Raw genomic sequence first — 15,470 nt, forward strand, 5'->3', positions numbered from 1 at the left:
CTCATTGTCTTCTTTAACATGCTCTTTGGCAAACAGCATTCTCTTTCTTCTATTTATTTAATTTATGAAGGGCTTCCTTCTTGCAATACGGCCATGAAAGTTACCTCTTCTGAGCACTCTCCGTATTGTTTAGGGATGCACTTTCTTTCCGGTGTCTGCGGCAATCTGCGTAACGAGTTTTGGAGCACTTAACTTGGGTTCTTTTTTTGTTTTTTTGATAACATAACACTCTTCTCTCACAGGAAAAGTTCTTGGACGTCCCGTATGCGGTCGATGTTCAATCCTATCTTCCTCCCGGAATGTTGTGATAATATCAGAGACTGTACTTTTCTTCATTTGTAACGTTTCAGCAATTTGACGACAGCTTTTACCTTTAGCATGGTGAAAAATTACTAGCTGCCGCTGTTCGATTGTGCTCTCTCTTCCTCTGCGGCCCATTTTCTCTTAAGTTGTACACAGTACTCTAACTCACTGAATGTTTACGTTCATACTGTCCGTGGCTCTTCTGTACACGACCTCTGCATGGCAACTGACTTGTGTCCGAATAATTTTGTTGAAGCACGTTAACTGCGTTCTGAGGTTCCAGGGTCACTGGTTCTCTCCTGTTTTCTGAAAGTACACATTTCAACGCCGTGTTGAATCTGTCAAACTGGGTTCTGTCAGGAACCAGTTTTGCGTGTACAACATATATATTTTCTCTGAAACATAGGGCCAGTGTGTAGCAAAGGCTATAATATCAATGTGTCCGAATAATTATGTGAGTCACTGTATGTTATATATGATGAAGTCTGTGGTGAACTTATGTCACCAAGCGCCCTGCAGGCATGTTCATTATTTGTGTATCTGTGCCAATATTTCGTTGGATTTTGTAGTGTTATTTACTCGTTACATTTCAGTGAATAAATTATTGTTCGTAACCCTTTTGAATAATTCTTGTCATTTCTAGTATAGTAAATACAGTAGATATTTGAACCAATCCTACTTTCATATTAGATAAGAGTACATTTTCTCCATGTTGACATTTATCGAACTACCCCTTCCCCCCATTTGCTCGAGCTGTTCCGGTGCTCATTTAGAAACAAGGAGGATGGCAGTTCGAGGCCCGTGGTCGTTGGTTCGGGTTGTTCGATAATGTCTCATCTGTGTTTAGTTGGAAATGGTTACATTTGGTTCCGAACATGGGTTGTGTCCCACTAGGAAGGTTCAATAAGGATACCACCAGTCTAGCTCGAGCGGTCGAGGAGAGAGTTTGCGTAGTGAAGTGCGTGCTGTGAACATGGTCGGCATTGAACAGTACCGGGCCGCTATTGGGAAATGGCAGGCAAGGCAGAAGAAGGAGACCAGGAATGGATTGGTGATAAGTACGGACGGATTAAAAATGAGTGAAGCGGTGCTGGTAGTGACAGTGATAGCGGTGCTACTGGTTATTGGGGGTGGGGGTGGAAGTAAACCCAGGCCCAAATACCATTGGAAAATATAGTACGGAGGATTTGGCCGCACTCAGGGTGGTTGTAAGTGAAGTTATGCAGGAAATGTGTCAATGGGATAAGGTGCAGGAAATAAAGGACATGATGGAGGAGCAGAGAAAGGAGTTAGGGAACATGAAGAAATGGCTTGAAACGAAGACGAAGCAATCGAGCAGGAGAGTGGACAACAATGAGAAAGAAATCGAGTTATTGAGAGGGGAAGTGAAACATCTGAAAGAGGAGGTGATGAAGATGAAGAAAGAAGCGGAGGGGTACAGGCAGGAGAGATTGAAGAAAGCCATATTTATATATGGAGTTGAGGAAGGGGCGAGGGAGAGCAAGATTGAACTGATATCTAAGGTGGTGGAAGTTATGCGTGATACAATGAAGATAAACTTTAGTCAGATAGACATAGACGATGTAGAGAGAGTTGGTAAAAACAAAGGTCGGAGGCCAATTAGGGTAAAATTTTTCTCAACCTTAATGGCAGAAATTGTGTTAGGTAACAGTAAGAATTTACAGGGACTGAAAATAGGGGTGAAAGGAGACATGGGAAGAGAAGGAAGTGAAAATATGAGGATCTTGAATAGGCACTTATGGAGAGCGAGGAACCAGGGGCTAAAGGCCCGAATAAGAGGACTGAGGTTGGAGGTGACAAACGGGCGATGGGTTAGAGTGCACTCAGTGGCGAAGCTAAAGGAGATGGACGCAAACGAGAGCGCTGAGGGTGGCGAGATGACAAGACAAGATGAGAAGAAGGAAGAAAAGGGGAGGAGGAGAGACGTGGAAAGGGAGGAGACCATCTCAGAAGAGAACGGGCAGTGCAGTCGGGATACAGAAGATCAAGATAGTGAAGTGGTCAGCGAGAGAGAACAGCAAGAAACCGTGAGAGCAGAGTGTAGTGTTTTAGTGAGCGAGAAAGGACAAGGGAAGACGAATCAACAGGAAGGTAAAGCAATTTTGAGTAAGAAAAGAAGTATCAGTCTGAAGGACCTATGGGGAAAAGGTCGGAATGGGAAGGAGGATAGGGAGGAGGGGGAAGGGAATAGATCGGTTAAAAGAGATGGGAGGGAGACAAGAGATGAGAGGGCGATAACGACTGATAGGTCGATAATGACTAGGAGCAAGAACAGAGGGGGAGATACAGAAGGGAGTGAGGGAAAGTTATAACTATATTGGAAAATAGGATGTGTAAATATAGAGGGATTAATGAACAAATTAGGAAATAAGAAAGTGCGGGAAGAAATTGAAAGTTTCGATGTGGTGGCACTACTGGAGACGTGGCTGGAAACAGGGAAGGAGATTACATGGAAGGGGTTTGTGATAAAATATAAATATAGAAGAAAAGAGAGGACTAGAGGCCGCGCACCAGGAGGGATGATAGTTCTAATTAGGGAAGAAATTAGTGAAATGGTGGAGGATATAGAGACCGATATGAAAGAAACCATATGGACGAGATTGAATATGGGAGGGGTTGAGGGAAGGAGGAGAAAAATAAATCTAGCCTTTGTTTACTGCCATCCTAGTAATTCAGCATATAAAATAAATATTTTTTGAAGAGTTACTGGTAGATATTGGTAGGATAAGAGGAATGTTTCCAGGGGAAGAGGACATGTTGTTATTCGGGGATTGGAACGCGAGAATAGGGGAACAGAGCCCAGTATATAGTAGGGAGGATGGAATGTGTATGCTGAAAAGTAGAAGGAGTGAGGACAAAATTATAAATAGTTATGAAGAGAAGCTCCTGGAGATGTGTGCGGTGGAAAATTTGTATATTCTGAATGGGTGGATAGAGGGGGACAGGATGGGGAAATTGACATATGTTACTGAGAAGGATGGTAGTGTGATAGATATGGTTTTGAGCTCGGAGGGGATGATTGAGGATATTGTAAGAATGGAAATAGGAGAGTGGATTGAATCACACCATTTCCCGGTGGGGGTTATGTTGAAAAGGGGGGAAGAGAAGTGCACAAGGAAGTTGGATGGGACGAGTGATAAACGGGGGAGTGGATATAATAAGTATAAATGGTCAGAGAAAGTGGGCCGAGATTGGAATAGAGTAGTAAAAGAGGAGTTACAATTGCTGAAATATGGGTGGGAAGGGGCCTTAGAAGAGAATAATACTGATAAAGCCTTAGAGTTGCTGCTACATCCAATAAAGATAATAGCGCAGAAGACGAGATCTAGTAAGAGAAATAAGAAGGAGAGAGAAGAATGGTTTAATAGAGAGTGTGAAGGAATGCGGAGGAAGGTGATGATTGCATTAGAAGATTATAGAAGGAAAGGTGGGGACCAAGAAAGGGAGATTTTCTGTAAATTGAGGAAGGAGTATAAAAAGAAAATTTGTGAGACAAGAAAGGCGTGGCTAGAGGAACAAATTGAAGCCATAAATAAGGATTGCAAGACAAATAATTTTGAGAGAGTTTGGGACCAGATTAATAAAATTATTAAGGGTGGAAGGAATAAAGAGAAAACGAGTATTGAGGAAGAGCAATGGGTGAGGCACTTTGATGAATTACTAGGGGAAAAGGGGGAAGAAGGATGGAGAGGGACGGGGAAAGAGGTAATTTGGAGGAATAGGAGAGTGGCAATATATGATGTGGATAAAGAAATCTCAAGCGAGGAAATCCTGGGAGTGATAAGCAGAGTTAGAGCCAAGTCGGCCGGGGGATGTAATGGTATAAATAACAAGTTTTGGAAAGAAATTGGCAAAAATGAGATAATGATAAAGGGCATAGTTAAACTATTCAATAAGATATTTGAGGGAGGGAAGTTCCCGAAGGAATGGGAAACAGGAATTATATGCCCAATATACAAAGGGAAGGGTAGTAGGAGTAGTGTGAACAATTACAGGGGCATATCTCTGCTGGATTCCTTAAGTAAAATATACACTGGAGTGCTAGCGAACAGGATAAGTAGGTGGGCGGAAGAAAATGAAATATTGACAGATTATCAAGGAGGATTTAGGAAAAAGAAAAGATCGATGGACAATATTATGATAGTAAAGACTATTCTAGAAAAGTATAAGAGTATGGCTAGAAGTACGGTTTAAGTAGCAGCAATAGATTTTGAGAAAGCTTTTGACAAGGTGAATAGAGCGGCCCTATTAGAGAAATTAGGCAGGTTACGGATTTCGGAAAAGATGTTGAGGGCAGTGGAAGGAATATATAGGGTGGTTAGGTTTTGTGTAAAATTGGGAGAAGAGAGATTGAGTAGACCCTTAGAGTCCAGGGTGGGTTTAAAGCAAGGGTGTAAATTATCGCCAATACTGTTTATTTTATTTATCAACGATATTTTAGAGGAGTTTGGGGCAGAAAATTGGGCTGTGCCGGTAATTAATGGTTTAGAGGTACCAGGACTGATATTTGCGGATGATGTGTTATTGATGACGCTAACTTCAGGGGGGATGAATAGAGCGTTAAACGCAGTGACGCTATTTGCGAGGAAATGGGGATTGAGAATTAATGGAAATAAGTCTAAAGTATTAGTAGTCCAGGTAGACAAAAGAAGAAAGATAGAAGGTAATTGGGTAATGCAGGGAGAAAGATTGGAACAGGTAAGGAAGTTGGAATATCTAAGAGTTATTTTTAATGACAAAGGAACGTGGAATGACCAGATCAGAAGGGCGAAAAACAGGGGATTGGCAGCCCTAGCCTCAGTAAGAAACATGCTAACCAAATATCCGGGTATCAGTTATAAAACCCTGAGGCTAGTGTTAAGGTCGGTAATGTTTTGGAGGGTATTGTACGGCGCAGAAGTTTGGGGGCTGGATGAGAAAAGAGAGGAACTAAGAAGGATTGTTAGTAGTTTTGCTAAGTTAGTAATGGGCTTACCGAGGTGCACAGCAAATGCAGGGGCGGAATTAACGTGTGGGGAGGATTTGGAATCAGAGGGGGTAAAAAGAATAGTGAGATACTGGATGAATTTAAAAAGACAGGAAGGTGGGAAGATATTGCAGGCAGCGTATGAACAGCAATGTAAGAGCATGTATAGGGGGGGCTAGGAAAAATAAAGGGATATGTGGAGAGGAGAGGATTAGGACACCTGTGGGGGGAGGTATGGTCGAAGACAGAAGTTAGAGGGATGAAGATACTGGAAAGGAGGATTAAAGATATCCATAGGCAGAAATTATTAGGGGAAAGCAGTCTGAGAAATTCGCTAAAGGTTTTGACGAAAATAGAGGAGATAGCAGGGTTGAATATTAGATACGTTGATAGGTCAAAACGATATGGAATGATGTGGTGGTTGTTAGGTTTGCCAAGGAATACAGGTTGGCTGCAGGGGAGGGATAAGACTAGGTGTATACTTTGTGGAGCGGTGAATGATGAATTTCATTTGCTAAGAGATTGCGAGGAAACGAGGGAAATAAGACATGGATTATTGAGTGAAGAGCATCGGAAAATATTGGGAAGGGGGGATGAGAAAGCAATCTTGAGATGGATTATTAAGCAGTGGGAAATAGGGGGTGAATTGAACAGGTATTAATGCGCGGCAAAAAGTCCTGCGAGAGTAAAATGAAGGAGGCTGAGTTAGAGGTTGGACAAGGGAGTAGGGGGGTGGAATAGTTTTGTATGTATATGGGAAGAGTGTGTATATAAGGGAAGGGGATAGTATGATAAGATTCAAAAGAGCTAGGGAAGATAGGAGTTGTGTACTTAGTTGAGTATGGGGAGTTGGGTAATAATATGGGATTACATGAAGGCTAGGTCTTTCTGTTTGTGTTAGAGTTGGTGGGAATGCAAGTGTTGAAATGCTGATTGGTGTTGTTTGCAGTATTGATTAGGTTTAGGTCAGTAACAATAAAGTGACGAAAGCGCAGAACGAAATAAGGACACTTGATGAGCATGCTTGAATATTGAGTAAGAGACTGCTACAGCAAATGACTGTTACGAATAATATTCTTATACATAGATTATTATTATTACTATTATTATTACTATTATTATTACTATTATTATTACTATTATTACTATTATTCTCTCTTGATTCTGGGGTGTTAATTCTACGGAATGAGGGGCATGGCACGAGGCTCTGAGGATGACTGCTGTGGTGGCTCTACTTTAGGGGTTTCACGTTTCCGGAGTGTCCAACGAGCCTTATGACATGCCCAGGGGATACGACAATTTTCTCTTCTTTTTCTTTTTTGGTGATCTGAGTGGTTTATTATTATTATTATTATTATTTATTATTATTATTATTATTATTATTATTATTATTATTATTATTATTATTATTATTATTATTATTATTAGGGCAGGTGCCTTTTCTCGCCATTCATGCATATTAGGGGGGGATAAGGGAGGATGGGCAAGGGAAAATGACGGGGTGGGTAAGGCCCACTCCAAATAAGCAAAGGAAGGGAAGAATGCGATAGGTGGGATAGGAGAGGAGAGTGAATCCAATTAGATGTGGTTTGTTGCAATGGAATGGTGAGAATAAACGCACAGTCATCTGGTTAGGATTGTTGGGGTTTCGCCTTAGGGCTCCACAGTTAGTGCCGGCTGTGTCATCATGAGGAGGGCGGCCTTTTTCTCACCAGGGTGATGACACGGCCGGACGGTAGCAGTAGTTAGTAAATTTGTATTCTCTATTGTTTATTTTTCCTTTTCTCTGTATGTGAACATGTATAGGGGCGAAATCGCCTGTTATGTTCAATAAATGTTCATTGTTCATTGTTCAATAAGGATACATTTGACGCCAGGCAACGTGGTACATTGTTTTATCACTGTAGTCCCATTACGCCCTGGAAAATGGGTACAATACATAAGTCAGGCAAGTTAGACTGCAAGTTTGTATAGATATATATATATATATATATACTTTTTGTTAGTGGCTTTACGTCGCACCGACACAGATAGGTCTTGTGGCGACAATAGTTTTTATATGGACCGCATGCATTTGACGAGGGAAGTGCCCCTGAAAGCCTGGAGGCACATTGCTGATTATCAGTTCCAGGAACAAGTCATGACAAAAGAGACGAAAGGGGGATAAGGTGAGGAAACACACAGTTTAATCGTCTTAAATGCTCCGACCCTGTTTGCATGCACTTGACTCTCTCACAGGACACCGTTATTCGCCATTCGGGAACGCATTCTTCTTTCTATCTGTTCTCAGTCTTGCAGTGCCCGGGCGAGTTGGCCGTGCGGTTAGATGCGCGCAGCTGTGAGCTTGCATCCAGGAGATAGTGAGCTCGAACCCCACTGTCGGCAGCCCTGAAGATGGTTTTCCGTGGTTTCCCATTTTCACACCAGGCAAATGCTGGGACTGTGCCTTAGTTAAGGCCACGGCCGGTTCCTTCCCATTACTAGCCCTTTCCTACCCATCGTCGCCATAATACCTATCTGTGTCGGTGCAACGTATAACAAATAGCAAAAAAAACAGTCTTGCAGTGCTTTCTTCAAAGTGTTTTGCCGGTTGCTGTATGAAGTGCACAGTGTTTTCTGCGAGAACATCAATTTAATAGTTTTATGTAGCATTGTGATCATTCTTCAATGGTGGCACTGTCCGGCTCCATGGCTATATGGTTAGCGTGCTGGCCTTTGGTCAGAGGGGTCCCGGGTTCGATTCCCAGTAGGGTTGGGAAGTTTTAATCAGCATTGGTTAATTTCGCCGGCTCGAGGGCTGGGTGTATGTGTCGTCTTCATCATCATTTCATCCTCATCACGACGCGCAGGTCGCCTACGGGAGTCAAATCAAAAGACCTGTACCTGGCGAGCCGAACATGTCCTCGGACACTCCCGGCACTAAAAGCCATACGCCATTTCAATGGTGGCACTAAGAAAGGCTGAAAGTAAGTTTCCCTACATAGCTTCATTTAAAGCAGGATCTACACGAGCAGTACCAAATTCTTTTCAAGTTATATGTGAATTAATGTGAATCACAGACGTCTCGTGTCTGCGGCTGGCAGTATGCAAGTTGTTAATACCACTATAGCCGGTACATGTCCTCGGCTACTTAATTCCCGAGCTCCCAAATAATAAACATCGCCATCAGAAGAGTTTTAGTTTTTTCACACCAAATTAAGAGAATAGAATCCTTTGAAATTTGGTGTTACGGAAGAATGCTGAAGGTGAGATGGGTAGATCGAATCACGAATGAAGGTATACTAAAACGAATTGGGGAGAGGAGAACGACCTGGGAACATTTGACGAGAAGAAGAGATAGAATGATAGGACACATCTCAAGACACCCAGGACTTGTTCAGTTGGTTTTTGAGTGAAGTACAGCTGGTAAGAACAGCACAGATTAGGGTAAACGTAGGATGTAGTAGATACGTAGAAATAAAAAATTAAGCAAATGATAGGGTGTGGTGTACGGCTGCATCAAACCAGTATATGGACTGATGACCAAACAATAACAATATTATAATCATGTGAAATTAATCATAATATTACAATTACAGTATTCAAATCATACCAAATTAATTACAATAATTACAATATTCAAGTCCGCCTCTGTGTTGTAGTGGTTAGCGTGATTAGCTGCCACCCCCGGAGGCCCGGGTTCGATTCCCGGCTCTGCCACGAAATTTGAAAAGTGGTACAAGGTCTGGAACGGGGTCCACTCAGCCTCGGGAGGTCAACTGAGTAGAGGTGGGTTCGATTCCCACCTCAGCCATCCTGGAAGTGGTTTTCCGTGGTTTCCCACTTCTCCTCCAGGCGAATGCTGGGATGGTACCTAACTTAAGGCCACGGCCGCTTCCTTCCCTCTTCCTTGTCTATCCCTTCCAGTCTTGCCATCCCTCCACAAGGCCCCTGTTCAGCATAGCAGGTGAGGCCGCCTGGGCGAGGTACTGGTCATACTCTCCAGTTGTATCCCCCCGACCAAGAGTCTGAAGCTCCAGGACACTGCCCTTGAGGCGGTAGAGGTGGGATCCCTCGCTCAGTCCGAGGGAAAAACCGAACCTGTAGGGTAAACAGATGATGATGATGATGACAATATTCAAATTATATTAAATTATTTATTATATTATAATTTGTGTAGAAATTTGTGTGATTGAATTGTGCATGCCTTCGACTTGAACTCACCTTTCGCAACTAGTTAACGCTGCCCAGTATGTACAAAATACTTCAGTCGTTCATATGAGAGGTGATTAGTAACAATATGAAACTTATGTCTCTTTGAAGACAAGGAAGCAACTACCACACTACCTACAAAGAAATCCAGTTTTTATTCATTAATGCGAGGAAGTTTGTGAATTATTTATGTGTAAAGTACTAGTCGATAATTTTGAGTCTGTCGTTCACAGAATTTTAGAGCTATACATTACCTATGCTAGCAGGTATGGAACCTTACTTCGTTATAAACATATTTTAAAATGTTAAATTACCCTCACAGGACCCCGTTACTTGGCGTATGCAAAGAATGTGCACTGGATTTTGTAGATCAGACTTTCCTCCAATGATTGCGTAAAGGCCTGTTTTCACATGTAGGACTGTGCTTCGGCTGTGCTTCGACCGTGCTACGGCGGTGTCGCCTACTCCGTCTTTCCACATGTAGGACTGTGCTGCGACTGTGCTGTGGTCATGTGGTCCTTGTTCATTGCATCTGTGCTCACAGGTTGGAGACATGGATCCGAACGAAGAAGGCGTAGTTATTGCCTGCGCAGCGTACATTGTTTTACAACAAAAGAAGAATAAGTATAAAGGCATTCATGTTGTTGAACTAAACTTATCACTTGTTCGTCTATTTTTAAGGAAGACAACTGCGCCACACCTACTACTGCAAACTATCACACAATGTATCTAAACGAACGAACACAGTACTCAGACAGCGCACTGCGCACTCTATGTTATTCTGTGCTCGTTGGTCATTGGATCACGTACGACCGAGTCCTTCCGATTACCACCGATATAAGACGGAAGTCCGGCTTGGCGACACTAGGGCGACCGTTTCTAATTTTCACATGTGGTACTGTGCTGAGACCAGGCGACGACTGTGTGGGCCGTAATCGCTCTGCTTGGCGATCCATGACAGCACGGTACCAACACGGTAGGGACACAGTCCTACATGTGAAAATACTCAACTGCTGTTCAATGCAAATGGAATGGTTTATACTGTTTGGCGATTGCGGACGACACAGCACGGTCGAAGCACAGTCGCAGCAGAGTCCTACATGTGAAAACAGGCAACCATTCCATTTACATTGAACAGCAGTTGAGTATTTTCACATGTAGGACTGTGTCCCTACCGTGTTGGTACCGTGCTGTCATGGATCGCCAAGCAGAGCGATTACGGCCCACACAGTCGTCGCCTGGTCTCAGCACAGTACCACATGTGAAAATTAGAAACGGTCGCCCTAGTGTCGCCAAGCCGGACTTCCGTCTTATTTCGGTGGTAATCGGAAGCACTCGGTCGTACGTGATCCAGTGACCAACGAGCACAGAATAACATAGAGTGCGCAATGCACTGTCTGAATACTGTGCTCGTTGGTTGAGATACATTGTGTGATAGTTTGCAGTAGTAGGGTGGCGCAGTTGTCTTCCTTAAAAATAGACGAACAAGTGATAATTTTAGTTCAACAACATGAATGCCTTTATAATTCTTATTTCTCTTCTTCTTTTGTTGTAAAACAATGTACGCTGCGCAGGCAATAACTACGTCTTCTTCGTTAGGATCCATGTCTCCAACCTGTGAGCACAGATGCAATGAACAAGGACCACATGACCACAGCACAGTCGCAGCACAGTCCTACATGTGAAAAGACAGAGTAGGCGACACCGCCGTAGCACGGTCGAAGCACAGCCGAAGCACAGTCCTACGTGTGAAAACAGGCCTTTAAAGCAAACACAGAGAAGAGTAGGAGACAACAGATAACAAAAGTGTTAGGTGCTTGGTGGTTGATGTTACTGGGACAAAGGACAGGATTATCAAACCCTTATCAGGCTCCATGGCTAAATGGTTAGCATGCTCGTCTTTGGTTCAAGAGGTCCCGGGTTTCATTTCAGGCCGAATTGGGATTTTAACTTCCATTGGTTAATTATTCCGCCCCGGGAGTTTGGTATATGTGCCGTCTTCATCATTAGAATTACTTCAAATAGGTCCCCATTCTCACAGCCGTGCAGGTTGCCTGCACCACGCCTCTACGAAAGCCGCACGCCATTAATTACAGACCCCTTAAATCAACACTGTTTGCTCAGGAATCGAACCCCTTATTTTCAGATCTATATCCCAGTAATGTTCCAAACCTAAGTGGTCGAGGTGGTTTGAGGCACTCATTTCAGGAGATTCAAAGACCACTCAAATTAATTCTCATCATTCAAAATAATAAAATACTCAATGGAAAAAGAGGTTGATTCATACCTTTTATATCCTGAAGATACGGTATGACAATGTAAATGCTGGTAAGTACCTTGTAACGTTGCCACCAATTGGTGCAAGGGTACGTCGATCTGGAATTGACCTTGCTTTCAATGTCAGTCGTCAAAGGGCAGCGGTGGGTAATGGAATGAACTGAAGTTTGGCAGCGATAGCACGACCTAGTCATACAGTGGCAAGGTGAGTAAAGACCTTCAAACTGGGAACAGATTCCACTTCCGACCTTCTCCGCAGCGCATTGTCAGCTACAAGGATATGATCGAACAGCGCCCAATGGACGCAGTGGAATGTGACAGAATTAGACCAGCGTGCAAATATTCTTGCGTTGTCGGTGTGCCCAATGCTACGGTTGGATTTATATGTGTGGAAAATTGCTGCTAGATGAATAGAGAAATGGACGCGCTATGAAACATACAGTATATCAATATTTAAAGTTTGAATCGCGATCCAGTAATTGCTATCGATAAAACATAAGATACGGGCATACAAACCTGAATTTAAGCAACAGTCCAATGAACAACGTCATCCCGAATCACCACGGTGACACAAAGTTCGACAAATAGTCGTCACTCACGGAACTAATGATCATTTCGGTCCACGACAGTCGAGGTGTTCTGTTGTAACATCCAGTTCGTCAGGGATGCACTTTTATGGCACAGTAGTACACATCATTTCTGTGGCCGAGCTCGATAGGTGCAGTCGCTTAAGTGCGGCCAGTATCCAGTAATCGGGAGATAATGGGTTCGAGCCCCACTGTCGGCAGCCCGGAAGATGGTTTTCTGTGGTTTCCCATTTTCACACCAGGCAAATGCCGGGGCTGTGCCTTAATTAAGGCCACGGCCGCTTCCTTCCATTTCCTATGCCTTTCCTATCCCATCGTCGCCGTAAGACATATCTGTGTCGGTGCGACGTAAAGCAAATAGAAAAAAAAGATCATTTCTTTGGTACCACCTTGGTCGTACAATAAGGAAGAAACGTCCAGAACGGCTCGGACGCGTAACAATCTTCATGAAAACGCTAGCCTTCACTGCCCAGACACTGTTACACGTCGTTTACAGTGTTTGGGATAAGAGGTCTTGCTACGATTTCCCTATTTTCTGACCTTAGTCCACGTGACTTCGAAGCGAAGAAGCCGTTTCGTTGGAAACTCTGTGCCTACATAACTTCGGACGTAAGCTAGCAGATGTTAATTATTCCTTCTAGTCTTGACAAATTTTTGGCAGGAAAAGTGTAGTTGCTATGGCGTATGAATAAATTATCCTTAATAATCAAGATTGGACGGGCATACGAAACCATCAGAAGCTATTCCACCGTGCAGAATAAAACAGACGTATAACTTACGCCAGACTGACAACCAACATCAGGAGGATCTGATACGGCACATTCAAGAACAAGAAGAATATTCTGGTGTACAGCATTTCTTAACACAGTACTTTCTAAAGCCTTGGTTCACCCTTATAACTAAATTAATTCTTCTTTGTAAGCTTGTTATAACATTCCAGCTCGAAAGTACAGTAAGAGTAAATAAAGAATGCATGGCTGGCACGTTCAGCTTGAAATTGCAGTAAATAAAGTACACGTGGCTGGCAAGTAACCTTAGTGTCTAATATTGTGAAGGCCAAATGATACTTACAGCCACCATGAGCTTCCTTCTGCGTACATAAAAAGCATAGCTTCCTGGGAGTGTTGACAGGATAGTGCAAGTGTACCCGGCAAAGATGTACGTAGTGATCACCGTTCCGTAGTAAAAGAGGAAGTCGTCGTAAGACGAGAGCAGTTCCCTCACAATTCCCGCAACAGCCAGAAGAGCTGTTGAGAAGAGCTGAAACAGTAAGTATGCATGTACATACATAAAGTATTTATTTTGGAACCCTTCACATTAAAAGAGGCTGCACCGAGCTCGATAGCAGCAGTCGCTTAAGTGCGGCCAGTATCCAGTAATCGGGAGATAGTGGGTTCGAGCCCAACTGTCGGCAACCCTGAAGATGGTTTTCCGTGGTTTCCCATTTTCACACCAGGCAAATGCCGGGGCTGTACCTTAATTAAGGCCACGGCCGCTTCCTTCCAGTTCCTAGGCGTTTCCTATCCCATCGTCGCCATAAGACATAGGTTATCTGTGTCGGTGCGACGTAAAGCAAATAGCAAAAAAAAAAAGAGGCTGCTTTATCGAGGCGGTAAGGACACGCTCGGTTTACGTGGAAGAACGTGCGTTCGAATCCATGTCAGGAAGTAGAACATTTAGAAACGAGATTTCTACCTCTGGAGAGACACATAGCCCTGAGGTTTATTCAGCCAACGCCAAAAATGCATACCAGGTTAATTACTGGGGGTAAAGGTGGAAGGGCATAGAGCTAACCACTCTCTCCCACTTAGAGACGGGGTTAGGGATAGTGGAAGTCTTTATTGCCGCACGCGTTTTAAACCAATGTGCAATTTATTAGGCTTCATGAGTTTGAACTCGATACGATAGCAGAAACAAATCATAATGTGGTAAGGCCGAGGAATATAGAATCAACTACAGAAGTGACGGTGTGCCGTTGATTTGAAAAAATCTGCTCACTAAGAGATTCTGCAAGACGAGGAAGGCCAAGCATACATGTTAACGGTGGAAAACGACGCCTGCCAGCTCAGCTTAACAATTTCAATCATTTCTGACCATTTACGGCATTCTTGCTCACGCTGGGTTTTTCGTCCCGTGGGCACAAAGCATGTAAGTGGACGGACGAGCGACCAGTGTGTGCACTGCCACAGTCACATAGTTACGTCACAGGCCGTGAAAGTCCATCTTTGCGACGATACCCGAATTGAAACCAGAGGTTGAAACTAACGAAGAGAAACAGGGCCTCGCCGAAACTAGCTGCGAAGAGTCAGCATGAAGAACAATATTTCTTTTGTGCAAGCATAGAACCGGACACCATGTCTATTTTTTTGCTTTACGTCGCACCGACACAGATAGGTCTTATGGCGTCCATGGGACATGAAGGGCCTAGGAATGGGAAGGGAGCGGCCGTGGCCTGAATTAAGGTACAGCCCCAGCATTTGCCTGGTGTGAAAATGGGAAACCAGGGTAAACCATCTTCAGGGCTGCCGACAGTGGGGTTCGAACCCACTATCTCCAGAATACTGGATACTGGCCGCACTTAAGCGACTGCAGCCATCGAGCTCGGTAAAAGTTAAGTTTTAAATACTATCTCCCTTTTTTTTTTTAGAATTTGCTTGACGTCGCACCGGCACAGAGAGATCTTATGGCGACAATGGTACAGGAAAGGGTTAGGAGTGGGAAGGAAGCGGCCGTGGCCTTAATTAAGGTACAGCCCTAGCATTTGCCTGGTGTGAAAGTGGGAAACAACGGATACTACCTTCAGAAATTCAGTGAAGAGGGAAGTAACAAATAAGTTTGCAACTCTCCAGTATTTCCAGGAATTTCCCGTATGCGACCCTATTTTTCACAATCAGACCGCATTTAGCGCAGTCGCCCAGGTGTCAGAATTTCCATATCTTCTTTACCTAGACTTTTCTTAAATAATTTCAAAAGTATGAAAATATAACAAACATTTCCCTAGTTAAGTATTCCAGTCCCTAACTTCTCTTCCTATATACCGGGCGAATTGGCCGTGCGGTTAGGAGCGTGCAGCTGTAAGCTCGCATCCGGGAGAGAGTGGGTTTGAACCTCACTGTCGGCAGCCC

The 15,470-nt window shown here is 43.6% G+C and overlaps 1 protein-coding gene across 4 annotated transcripts in view; it reads right to left on the reverse strand.

Annotated features, from left to right (window-relative positions):
* LOC136863082 (CD63 antigen) overlaps positions 1 to 15,470 on the reverse strand; it is a 122,824-nt gene that overhangs the window by 95,408 nt on the left and 11,946 nt on the right. For all 4 annotated transcript variants that reach the window (XM_067139414.2, XM_067139415.2, XM_067139416.2 and 1 more), the window contains exon 2: positions 13,417 to 13,605. In XM_067139414.2, coding sequence (XP_066995515.1) covers positions 13,417 to 13,605 — 189 coding nt within the window. The remainder of the gene's footprint in view (positions 1 to 13,416; positions 13,606 to 15,470) is intronic.

Source organism: Anabrus simplex, chromosome 2, assembly GCF_040414725.1.
Source record: "Anabrus simplex isolate iqAnaSimp1 chromosome 2, ASM4041472v1, whole genome shotgun sequence".
Lineage (NCBI taxonomy): Eukaryota > Metazoa > Arthropoda > Insecta > Orthoptera > Tettigoniidae > Anabrus > Anabrus simplex.